The sequence below is a fragment of the Sinocyclocheilus grahami genome, unplaced genomic scaffold, assembly GCF_001515645.1.
Source record: "Sinocyclocheilus grahami isolate Dianchi unplaced genomic scaffold, SAMN03320097.WGS_v1.1 scaffold129.1, whole genome shotgun sequence".
In the NCBI taxonomy this organism is placed as follows: Eukaryota; Metazoa; Chordata; class Actinopteri; order Cypriniformes; family Cyprinidae; genus Sinocyclocheilus; species Sinocyclocheilus grahami.
The window spans coordinates 1,362,634-1,375,892 of NW_015505308.1; the positions used below are offsets into that span (position 1 = coordinate 1,362,634).

The 13,259-nt window shown below is 38.8% G+C and overlaps 1 protein-coding gene across 1 annotated transcript in view; it reads left to right on the forward strand.

The window, feature by feature from the left end:
- LOC107590550 (protein bicaudal D homolog 1-like) overlaps window positions 1-11,274 on the forward strand; it is a 30,466-nt gene extending 19,192 nt beyond the window's left edge. The window contains exons 4-7 of the mRNA XM_016279359.1: window positions 3,450-3,923; window positions 5,100-6,221; window positions 8,173-8,324; window positions 9,645-11,274. Of these exons, the coding sequence (XP_016134845.1) occupies window positions 3,450-3,923; window positions 5,100-6,221; window positions 8,173-8,324; window positions 9,645-10,755 (2,859 nt within the window). The 3' untranslated portion in view covers window positions 10,756-11,274. The remainder of the gene's footprint in view (window positions 1-3,449; window positions 3,924-5,099; window positions 6,222-8,172; window positions 8,325-9,644) is intronic.
- Window positions 11,275-13,259: the final 1,985 nt, after the last annotated feature.

The following is a 13,259-nucleotide window of genomic DNA, read 5'->3' on the forward strand; positions in this document are numbered from 1 at the left end:
TGTGTGTAAAAGTCCTTGTGTGCTTTTGTCATTTTTATTAGTTTTTTTAAGTTATAGTTTTATCAAGTTTAGTTTTTTTATTTTAATTGATTTAATTTAATTTAAATGTATTATTCTCTTTTATTTTATTTTAATGTATTTTTTATTTTATGTCAGTTAAATTTTTTTTTTTAATTAAAAGTTTTAGTTTTAGCTAATGATAATAACTAATCTGTTAACATTAATTAATGCACTATGAACTAACATGAACAATTCTATTTTTAATGAAAGTATTTTAAAGTATTTTTATTGTTATTATTAAACGTTAACAAAAATGAATACATTAATTATATAATGATATAATAAAATATATTGCTTGTTAGTTCATGTTATTTCAGCTAATACATTAACTAATGAGACCTTGTAAATTGTTGCAGATTTTCTTGATAAAACCGTATAATATTGTCATTATTTTTATTATTAAGCTAGTTTTGACCTTTATTTTCTTAAATAACTAGCTTAACTTTACAACCTTCGCCACATCCTGGAATTATCGTCACACTATGTTGTCCAATAATAAGAGATTTGCATGGTTTTCATAGACCCTCTCAAGGGAAAATTTGGTCTCAAAGTTAGTAATACCTAGAGTTAGATGTTGGTTAAAATGGTTTGAGCAACAGTAATAGTGATGCTTGATTTAACAAAGCCCACTAACTACTTCAAGAGTTCAACCACAACTCTGATCTCATCCGAGTGTAAAAAGCATAGAGTTTCCCAGCACAGCAGGACTGACTGACCAGGGAGAGTTTGATTAAATGTCCAACTAATGGAAAACCCCAGTGGCGTCTGTTTAAAAGACTCCATCGCTCTCCATCCATGCAGGGAGAACATACTTCCCTCTGAGCACACAATAAGCCTCATTCGGCTCTCTCTCCATTACAGTGAGCGACTGTGACGCTCTCTCACACAGTAAACTGGACATTCAGCAAATGCTACGGCCATTCTGCCTCCTATCATGCTATTGAACGCTGTTATCAGCACTGTCCATAAGTCTGTTATTTCTTCTGTCATTCCTCATACCTGAAGCGTTGAGCTCCTCTACACCTCCTAATTGATTTTTCACACTATCGCTCGGCTGAGCGCTGCATTGATTTTCTCAGTGTCTTATGCGAGATCACTGTTGTCATCTATTCCTCTCACACCTTCCAGATTATGAACAATATTGCCTGAACTTCACCTCGTATTGTGAGGTCACCAAATCAGTGTCTCCTGCAGTTTACCGCTTTGCTTTTGAACTAATGCAATTTTAATATTAGATAGAAAAACACACAGACATCAACAAAACACCAGGGTTATTATAGTTATTTAAACTAAAGCTAAAATGAAAACCATAAAATCATTATGTACAATTATTATTATTTATTAAAACATTAGAAAACATTTTTGTTACTTGAAATCAAATAAACATTAATTAAATGTAATTGAACAAACTATAGGCTACAGTTTCAACTTGTTTGTTGTGAAAATGTTTTGTTTTTCTGTCGTCTGATAAGAATTGTTCTGTGCTGCGTTTCCCAAAAGCATCAATGGTTTCTTATGATACTTTTGGGAAATGCAGCCCTGTTTGAATGCAGTGTCAGCAGTGAGCGAACGCTCTCTGTGATTGATTAGCTCTGTCTTCAGCATTTCCGTCTGTTCAGATGAGCAGGAAAATAGTTATTCGTCCAATTCAGTGCATATTGTATGCATTAAATGTCTTGTTAAAGGAACAAAATCACAGGTAAAAAAAAACACCTTAGTATTGATATTCTTTGCATACTTTTTAAAATGTACTGTAATTTGGGATGCGCCAATTCTGATCTCACATACTATATACTACATTTAAAGTAAAAATCGTGGTGCAGCTGAAGTGTTTCTTGCATGCATTTTATGCATGCATGTCATTTAGCATTTCTTCTTCTCTCTCTTCCTCAGGCCTTCAGCCAGGCGTACACCACCCAAAGGAAGGTGGCTGAAGATGGGGAGAACAACGAGGAGACGCTGCTACAGGAGTCGGCCACTAAGGAAGCGTACTACATGGGCCGCCTGTTGGAGCAGCAGGCCAAGCTGAAGAGCAGCAGATCGCAGGCCTCCTGCACGCAGGCCGAGAACGAGAGACTCAGCACCATCCTACTGGAGCTGAGAGAGGTCAGAAACTCTCTGCATAAATCGATTCTAGGTTTGACATCATAAATGTATCCTCATGACAGGTTTTGATAGGTCTGTCCTTCTTTCTCTGTTTCCCCTCTGTGTCTCTCAGAGTAATGAGATGTTGGAGTTGCAGAGAAGCCGGATGAGAGAGGAAATCAGGGAGTATAAATTCAGAGAGGCCAGATTACTGCAAGACTACACCGAATTGGAAGAGGAGAACATCTCACTGCAGAAACTGGTGTCCACGCTCAAGCAGAACCAGGTAAACACATCCACAATTACCTCCTTTACACTGACACGGTTCTGGTGAGCAATCCAGAATCATTCCGCACATTTCCACTAAAGAAAAGGAGGTTCTGGGCCAGAAAAATGTCATTGCACTGGCCTTTCTGGTTTCGGACCAAAAGAAATAATAACACAAGTTAATAATGTCGTCATCAAATACATTTTTCAAAACAACAACAGAAAACTAGCTGATACAAAACTAGATCACTTCCATTATACGGAACATGCATTCAGTTGACAGACAAAATTTTACTATTTTTGTTGTGTTTCCCCAACTTAATTTTCGCCATCCATCTGAAATTATATTATTTTTTATATTATTAAATTATAAAGTATTATTATTAAAGTTATAAACATCACGTGTGAATTGATTGATTACTTTAAATTGTATTCATTTTTTAATTAATTTATTAACTTATAAATATAAGTAATTATATATTTTTATATTATATGCATATTTAAATTGATATGCACATATTTATTATTATATACACTTATGAACTTATAATTATCTTTATATATTTTTGTGAAATTATATTATGCTTATTTTTAAATGCATATTTAAATAGCTTCTGACCAATTGACTACTATACATTTTATTTATTTTGATATACATTTCTGAACTTGTAAGTCTTTATATTTATATTTTAAATTATATTTATATTTAAATTGATATTCAAATATCTTCTGACCAATTAATTACTATACATTTAATTTATATTTATACATATTTATAAACCTTATAAATACTGTATGTATATTTTTATTTTATATTAAACATATTTTTTAATTGATATTTAAATAACTTCAGACCATTAAGTCACAGATGGCATAAATACACTCAATTATATTACTTTAAATGTTCAAATAGATTCTCAAAACTAGGCGTAAAACCAAGACATTTAAGCATCATATATTTGTTTGTGGCAGGTTTCTTAGAAACAGTCTCAGATATTTCCAGAATCAAAACAAATGGTTATTCTCTATTCTTTCAGGTGGAGTATGAAGGCTTGAAGCATGAAATCAAAGTTCTGGAGGAGGAAACAGCCTTGCTTAACAGCCAATTAGAAGATGCACTGTGCCTGAAGGACATCTCCGAGAGCCAATTGGAAGAGGCTTTGGATTCTCTGAAAAGCGAGCGAGAACAGAAGAACACTTTGCGCAAGGAATTAGCACATCATCTAACTGTGTGTGATGGGGGTTTCAGCGCAGGCTGTGCCCATCTGATCGCCCTGACCTCAGCGCCACCTAGTGGCAGTGCCACCCCAACAGCCGCTACATCGCCCAGCAGCGAGGACGGTGGCAAGTGCAATGGGCATCTGCTTCAGGGTGCGACGGGTTCAGTTTTGAGCCGACTGAACGGAGACTTCAGGCCATTGGGTTTGAGAAAGACTGAAATTTTGACCCCTGACCTCTTTAGTGAGCTCAGTGGCCCTGAAATCTTGAAACTAAGACAACAGCTTCAGCAGGTGAGTATGAAGGGGCAGAGCTTATGTTAGCTACACCCATATAATGAATATATAAACATTTCTATCAGCTTGCATTCATTTTTATACAGCAAAGCTTTATGTTGCCGGCCCCGAGGGTATAATAAATTTACCCCTTTAATATTTCTTTTATATATCTTTGGGTTGTTTTTTCTCTTAATTCCCATATTTTTAAGCTTTTTAAACTTATCTTTCAAGCTCAAGATCCTACATAGTGAGAAACGACTGCTGCATTGGTTTAGGCGTTGTTCTGTTTACAACTGGATGCTGCAGTGTCGTGGGATGAAATATGAGACCACCATACACACTAATGGGCCATGCTACTGGCTTATTTATATCCTTCCTCTCACAAGAGATCACTGTTCCTAGTGCAAGTTCATTTGAGTCATGTACATATGAACTTTGCATCCATGTTAAACAATGAAATTGCCGTTCATGTGTGACCTGCTTTTAAATTAATTCTAGGAGAAACATATGAGACAGGGTTGATTAAAATAAGCATATCTACATTAAGTCTCCCGAGCAATAAAATGCTCCTTTGCATGCATTAGTTTAAGCCAAGACACTACAGGCAAAACCATTCGGCTACATTGTCTTATTTCCGACTAGTGCAAGAAAATATTCAAAATACACATTTAAGTGTTTGTTTTATTACATATTTTATTTATCTATTTGCAGTTGTAGATTTCAATTACAATGCATATCTTTAAAGGCCATTTTCTGTGAGATGATTGAGTTTTTTTCATTCACTGAGCCAGAAATGTATATAAATGCAATATATATATACAGTATATATATGGAGAGAGTGATAAAAAGAGAAATCCTCTGTATAAACTAACGGTAATATGTCAACAAAGTGAAACAAGCGTTTTGAACCTGGCTTCATCCAATGGCTTCATTTAAACATAACCTTTCAGAAAACTTGTACTACAAAACAATTATCTTAATCTACTGTGATTAATCACTTGAGGACAGTATGGTGATATCTGTTGGTTAAATAAGCAAGACTTTGCTGGTTGACCAGTCTCACCAGCTAGATTTCACTGATGTTTTGTATGGTTATGATGGTTTATCATCTACACCAGCATCAGGACTAACCTGCATACACCAGCCCGACTTGCATGTAAACTCATTAGATGGCTTGTTTATGTGCTGCAGGTGGAACGTGAAAAAGCATCTTTGCTCAACAGCTTGCAGGAATCACAGGCTTTGCTCCGTCACACACAGGGGGCGCTGACGGAGCAGCACGAGAAGGCCAATCGCTTGGGCGAGCGATTCCGGAAACTCCGCCGCCAGCACAGCAGTAAGGAAAACAAGGGGAAAGAGGAGGACGAAGAAGAGGAGGCAACATGCGTCCCTGGTGGCCAGGAGGGGCCGAGTCTGGAATTGCTGCAATGTAAATACAGGGTGGCTGTGACGGAGGTGGTAGGGCTGAAGGCGGAGCTTAAGGAGGTGAAGGATAGATATAATGAGTATGTGGAGGCAAGAGCTTGGGTGGAGGAGCAGGGCAAGGTGCAGCTGCGAGCGCTGGAGACACAAGTAGCACAGCTGGAGCGCAGCTGCAGGGAAAGCCGGGACAAGGCGGTGAATCTGGAACGCGAGCTGCGGGCAGCCAATAACACAGGCTTGGAGACACAGGGAATCCTGGGAACCGCCCAAGAAGAGCTGGCGACATTCAGCGAGGAATTAGCGCAACTTTACCACCACGTCTGCCTGTGCAACAATGAGACACCCAACCGTGTTACGCTGGACTATTACCGGCAGGGCCGGACCCCGACGCGCATTTCCACCACTGGCCACAAGGGGCAGGACGACTACCGCGTGCTGTTGACCCCACGGCTCGCACGCCGTTTAGCGGCGATTAACGCCGCAACGTCCACCGAGTCTCGTAGCCCGTCGAACTCACCATCCAAAGAACCTCTCACTGCTGAGCAGAGCCCAGTCCGTACACCACTGGGTTCACCCGTCGTTAGTGCCTCTTCCTCGTCTTCATCATCATCTCCAGCACCCGAGTCGGCCACGGGTTCCGACCTCCGCCGTGAACCCACCAACATCCACCACCTCAACGCCATCATCCGTGACCAGATCAAGCACTTGCAGAAGGCAGTGGACCACTCACTCCAGCTGTCCCGCCAGAGAGCGGCCGCCAGTGAACTCGCCCCACTGATGGACAAGGACAAGGAGGCCTGCATGGAGGAGATTCTCAAGCTCAAGTCCCTCCTGAGCACAAAGAGGGAGCAGATTGCAACCTTGCGCTTTGTGCTCAAAGCCAACAAGCAGGTAGGCTAATCAGCTCTATTTATTACCCTGCATCCTATTGATTGCAATGAGGCCTGAGAGTATTGAACCATGGTAGACTTTACATTGACTGAGACCCTGACTTCTCATTAAAGTTACTCTGTAGCTTCTACGTTTCTTAGTAAAAAATATTGTGTTTCTGCATGGGTTGCTATCTTTTGCCTACAGTAGTCCTGAGTACCAAGATTATTAACCATCGGCATTAAGCCTGGTCCACTTTGCATCTTATTCTGAGGTCTCATTTCTTGGCAAAACTGTTACGTTTCCACATGAGTTGCCATCTTTAGCCTACCACAGTCTTACGTACCAAGATTTTAAACTATCTACATAAAGTCTAGTCCACTTTGCAACTTATTCCAGCCATCCTATTCAGACCACTCATTAATGTTGCTCTGTAGCTTTTACATTTCTTGGTAGAACTGTTAAGTTTCTGTATAGGTCGCTATCTTTCACCTACGGTAGTCCTTAGTACCAAGATTATTAACCATCAGCATTAAGTCTGGTCCACTTTGTAACGTATTCTCACATCTCATTTCTTGGCAAATCTGTTATGCTTCCACATTAATTGCTATTTTCACCTACAGTAGTCTTGCATACCAAGATTTTTAACTATCGACAAAGTTTAGTCTACTTTGCAACTAATTCCAGTCAACTTATTCCGATGTCTCATTAACATTGATTTGCAGTTTCGTTTAGTTTTAATTTCAAGATTTTAACCATCGGCATTAGGTCTGGTCCACTTTATGACTTATTCTGACATCTCATTAACATTGCTCTGTAGCTTCTGCATTTCTTGGTAAAACTTACATTTCCGTACGAGTTGTTATATTTTGCTTACAGTAGTCTTGCAAACCAAGATTTTTAACTATCTGTATTAAGTTTGGTCCACTTTGCAACTTATTCCAGCTAACTTATTCTGACATCTCATTAACGTTGCTCTGTAGCTTCTACATTGCGTTTTCACATGAGTTGCAAACTTTAGCTTACAGTAGTCTTGCATATAAAGATTTTTAACTATAAGTTCAAGTCTAGTCCACTTTGCAAATGATTCTATCCAAGAAATGTCCTCTTATACAAGAATAGACCGTCTGATTAGACTGTTAAATGACCAACCACAATTTGTTTTTAAGGATGCCCCCCCCCCCAACACCTCTAAATTTTGGGCTGATATAAGATATGAACTCCCCAAATGGTCTCAGTCATCCCTAAAAGCACCCACAAACGAATCATGCTCAACCACCTCATCTTGCAAATCTGGCAAACATTGGCAAATCTAACAGTTAGTTCTTTCTCAAAATCTCCAGTAACTTGTACACATGGTGTTTCAGGAGGAGTGGTGCACCTCGACGGAGGTGTTTGATCTATAGCCTGTAAAATGAAACATTGATGAAAAGGGACTGTTCTATCCGACACATACTTCTTGGCCACTGTGTGATATAAAGCATGTTGTATGACCCTTCCAGCCCAGAGATGATTAATGGACATTACGATTTATAGATCCCACACCAGAGAGAAAGTGCTGCGCTCTATGGGCCGCAAAGTAATTACTACATCCATTATTATGTGCAAACAGACACAAGAGGAGTTCTTAGTTACTGCAACAACAAGCTTTCAGTTGAATGAACAATTCACTGAATGAAGTTAGATTATGAATTCAAGAGGATATTCTTAAAGTGGGCCTTTAAACCAGAGCAATTATTTGGTAAATATATCCCATATATCAAAACGAACATATTGAGCAGGGCTGCTATTATAATCCATGTGTAACCATCTTAACTGTATTTTCTGAGTTAGAAAAATGTAATTGCACTCTTTTCAGAAAACACCTTAATTGGTCATAATGTGGTCTATATTAAATCAATAGTGCTTAATTAACTTACTGTTGGCAGAACTAGTTGTTTATTGGACATATTGTTGGTTGTAATGCTCACAGACGGCTGAGGGGGCTCTGGCCAACCTGAAGAGTAAGTACGAGAACGAGAAGACAATGGTGACGGAGACCATGATGAAGCTGAGGAATGAGCTAAAGGCCTTGAAAGAGGATGCGGCCACCTTCTCTTCCCTCAGAGCCATGTTTGCCACACGGTGAGAAATACGCACTGTAACACTATACTCAAAATTAATTTGTTTGCAGTTCATTTCAATGAACCATTTACATGAACCAATTCTCCAAAACAAATCATTATTTACTGTATATAGAAGCACATTTTAGGATAGAGTGTACAATACAAAGTGCAAAAATAGCATTTTGTTGCACTACAAAGCTACTCATTGGAAAACGTAGCTTAATACTGGAAAAACTATACTATTTTCCAGTTGTCATGCTGCTGAAATTCTATTTAGGTTAGTTACTTCTCAAACTTTGCTTTACAACGTTCACTGGTGCAGGATGCTGACAGCATCATATATAAGCTTAGAGACTGCAGTCGAAGCATGAGATTTGGTATTTTGCAGTTGAGAGCAAAATCAGTTGGACAGATGACTGAATAATGAGTCAACCAGAGCGTCCACAGCACATCTGAGAGGATGTTTGCCATACTAATTAGGGGATGCATGATGGGGAAAAAGCTAATTGCGATTTTTCAGATTTTTTTATTATTTAGATTTTTTTTGGGTTATATATATCAATATCTCTGAATAATTATAATTATTATTACTACTACATAAAAATATAAAACAACATAAGAAAAAATGCTATTGTAATATATCCCTGTAAAATAATAATAATAATTAGTAGTGGTAGTAGTAGTAGTAGCAGTAAATAAAAAATGAAACAAAATAAGAAATATTCCTGTTGAAATATTTCACTGTAAAATAAAAAACAAGTACTTAAGAAAAAATAAATGTATTTTACAGTTCAACTGTTCATACAGCTTTTGATGCTTTTGACTGAAAACCGCATGTAAAAATCGAATTGATTTTTCTATTTTTATTTATTTATTTTGTTATACTGTATATCAATATGACTATATAATAATAATAATTTTTACTACTACACTAAATAAAAAATATTAAACAAATCTATTATTATTATTAAATTCTAAAAATTTAAAATTGTAACACTGCAATATTTCACTGTAAAATAAAAAACAATATTTAATAAAAATAATTATTATTATTTTAAGTTGAACCATCAAGTTTTTATTTTGGCTGAAAACCACAGGAAGCCCTGTAAAGCTTCTCTTCTGTTGACAACAGGCAGTTTATAAGTGCTTCTAATTACAACTTTGGAAAGATGGTTGGCTCATGTTGCTTCCTCAAATGTGTGTTATATCCACATTTTCTGTCAACTGAGACACTGAAAACACGATTATGATAATTTATTTAAATAAAACACAGCCTTATCGGTTTTGTTTCAATTAATCATGCAGCCCAAATACTAGTTTCTCCTTTCTTTCTGTTTAGGTGTGACGAGTATGTGTCTCAGCTGGACGAGATGCAAAGACAACTCGTGGCGGCGGAGGACGAGAAAAAGACGCTGAACTCTCTCCTCCGCATGGCCATCCAGCAAAAACTTGCCCTCACGCAGAAACTGGAAGACCTGGAGTTCGACCAAGAGCAGTCGCACCGGACCCGTGTGGGAAAAATGTCCCGGCTGAGGAGCAGCACGCCCAAAGTAAGTGGAACACCAGTCCCGCCCCTTCCTGACACCCCTTTGACAATTACCGAGGTCCTTACGGCAGCAGCCGCCATCACCTCGCCCACCACACCCACCTTTACACCCACCAGCCTTATCGGTTTTGTTTCAATTAATCATGCAGCCCAAATACTAGTTTCTCCTTTCTTTCTGTTTAGGTGTGACGAGTATGTGTCTCAGCTGGACGAGATGCAAAGACAACTCGTGGCGGCGGAGGACGAGAAAAAGACGCTGAACTCTCTCCTCCGCATGGCCATCCAGCAAAAACTTGCCCTCACGCAGAAACTGGAAGACCTGGAGTTCGACCAAGAGCAGTCGCACCGGACCCGTGTGGGAAAAATGTCCCGGCTGAGGAGCAGCACGCCCAAAGTAAGTGGAACACCAGTCCCGCCCCTTCCTGACACCCCTTTGACAATTACCGAGGTCCTTACGGCAGCAGCCGCCATCACCTCGCCCACCACACCCACCTTTACACCCACCCACCTGTCCGCCCCCAATAGCCCACCCTCCCTGGAGGCCCCGTCATCTCCCGCATCGTCTTCCTCGTCCTCCTTGATGCCCCCAACCATGCCGTACCGCCATTGGACGATGGGCGTTCGTGCATATGTCGTCGAACCACACACTTACACCAACCTACCTACTCATAGCTCCATCCTGGCCCGTCGCTATGCAAGTGAGTCGCACTATTCCCCAGGCTCCACCCCTTCCTTGCCCTACCGCTCACCCCTATTGGCCAATCGCCGCTCCATGTGGAACTCATCCCAATCCCGCCCCCTTCCCAGCCACTTCCAGTATTCTACATCCCGCTACACACCCCCTTCGTCCACTTATAGCCCTTTGTATCCCAGAAACTACGGCTCCCAGAATCCCCGCTACTGACGGGTGCCACAGAGAGGAGGACACACACTGGTTTCTGTGTTTTAATGTTTGGGGGAGTGATTTCATTTTTTAACTCAGGGATTTAATGGAGCACAAGTGGCCTGGCCTTCTTCAAAAGAGACTGTTGATCAGTTCTCAGGACACTTTGTTCTCTGTCCCGATCTGAGGGCACATGGACTGTTCAAGTACACGGATGAGGGACTTTAAGACAGATTCAACAGGATGTAACGTTAACAGAATGGCTTTTGTTGTGGGTTGTTGGTGTGTATCAGTGTGAATGTGTGATTGTCACTTGATTTGAACACAGAGTAAATTAAGTGGTTGATTTATAACAACAAGATTTTATATGAAATGCCGATTGCAGTATCAGTATCTGAGAAAGTTAGCTATGTTTGGAATAGAATACTAGTGTACTGCATCTAGTGTAGTATATAATGCACACTTTATACTGTTTTCAAATAATACAGAAAAAATTACTTTACTGACAGTTTACTCACCCTCAGGTCATCCAAGATGTCTTCATCAAAACAGATTTGGAGAAATGTAGCATTACATCACTGTCTCACCAATGGATGCTCTGCAGTGAATGGGTGCCGTCAGAATGAGAGTCCAAACAGCTGATAAAAACATCACAATAATTCACAAGTAATCCACACCACTCCAGTCCATCAGTTAATGTCTTGTGAAGCCAAAAGCTGCGTGTTTGTAAGAAACAAATCCATCATTAAGGACATTTTAACTGTAAACCGTCACTTCTGGCCAAAATACGAGTCCATAATAACATATCAAATTTTCATTTTTGGGTGAACTATCCCTCTAAATTTGAACAGTCTTATAAAATAAGTCAAAAAAGTTGTACAAAAAATGTAATAGGACATCTGCGTTTCTTTGTGTTACATACCGCAGTATGCTGTTCCAAACATAGCCATAGTCACAGTGCCATCCAGTGGATACACACTATAAAAGTGGCCCAGCCCATGTAATGGTGAATGTGCAAAAATGATTGAGTCACGTTTATAGAAATATAAGACACCATTTTAGTTTGCAGTAAAGATCAGATTGGGTCATATGTGAACTCATTAATGTTGTGAGTGCTTACAGGAACAGGATAGTGACGCTGCATTGAATGTATGTTAATGATGAAGTGATGCATTTGTCTAGATGACTAAATTCTCAGGGAATATCATTCATTGTCAGCTGTCTAAAGGAGGCCAATAACATTGCAACATTTTTTTTTACAGCACATATGATCTGCAGGAGTGATTTACAGTATAACAGATGCAGTGCTCATGTCTTGTCTAGTCAGTGTTCTTCCGTTTGTTGTCATTTTATCAGTTGCATTGGTGTTTTTGTTGTTGTTTTCCCCCTACACATTTACATTTTGGCAAAACACCAACATGCTGCCAAATAGCGCAGGAAGTGTCAAAACGCACTTAGAGAGGGACGTGCATGGGCCCAAACATCTGTTAAACGTCTTTTCTGTCCAAATGTTGCTGTATTTCATGAGAGGTGCCTGTGTTCTCCCATTAAACGTCTTGTGTGCTGCACCATAGACATTGACGGGCCGCACACTGGCCTTTTAGAGCCATATCAGACCCACACCAACCTACAACACATCACACAGTGCTTGAAGCATTTGACAGGTATCAAACCCTCAACCCGAGCGTGCCATGATTTCCCTGCATGCCATTTTTTTAACTGCTGGTTTTCGCTAAATACATTTTCAAATATTTATTTTTAAATAAATGGGTCATTCTACAATTGCTGCAATTTTTCCTATATAAAACAAAATATGTTTAAATAGTATAATTCTAGTATAAAATTATATATATCATAAATAAATATATAATATTTATAATATATATTTTATTTTTATAATATATATTTAATTAATTTATATATTTTATGCTAGAATTATATATATATATATATATAAATTGTTCAAATATATGAAAAATTCAAATTATATATACAGTATAATTACAATTTATTTCATATTTTAACAATTTGCTATTGTACTATTGGATTTATTTCTTGAGTTTGAAAAAGAAAAGTTATAATTCTAATGGAAACATCACCGCTATTGTAGAAAGACCCAATTCTGGTCCCAGTTCAGCGTTCAATTCATTATTGCTCACACAGGCCTCAGTATTGCATTAAACTGATTGTAAATTTTGTGACTAGAAGATCTAATATTACAACTGTAAGTAGGTGGCAATCTTTATAAGGTATTAAAGAGTATCTTTTCTATATTCTTGCTCATTTTATGCAGCATTTTGTGCTGTTTCATGCTGGTTTTGGTGCATTGAAATCAAATCTGGGACTGATAAATGGGTGAAACTGATCGATTGTTTTGGTTCATACAGAGGGCTTTATGTAATTATCTGTGATCACATGAAGCAGTTTTAGGGGTGTTGCTTGTTCAAATCAGGACAGAAACCATGTGAGACCTCCTCTCTGTTGCACCTGAGGCCTGATGCACACAAACAAACAAACAAGTGTGC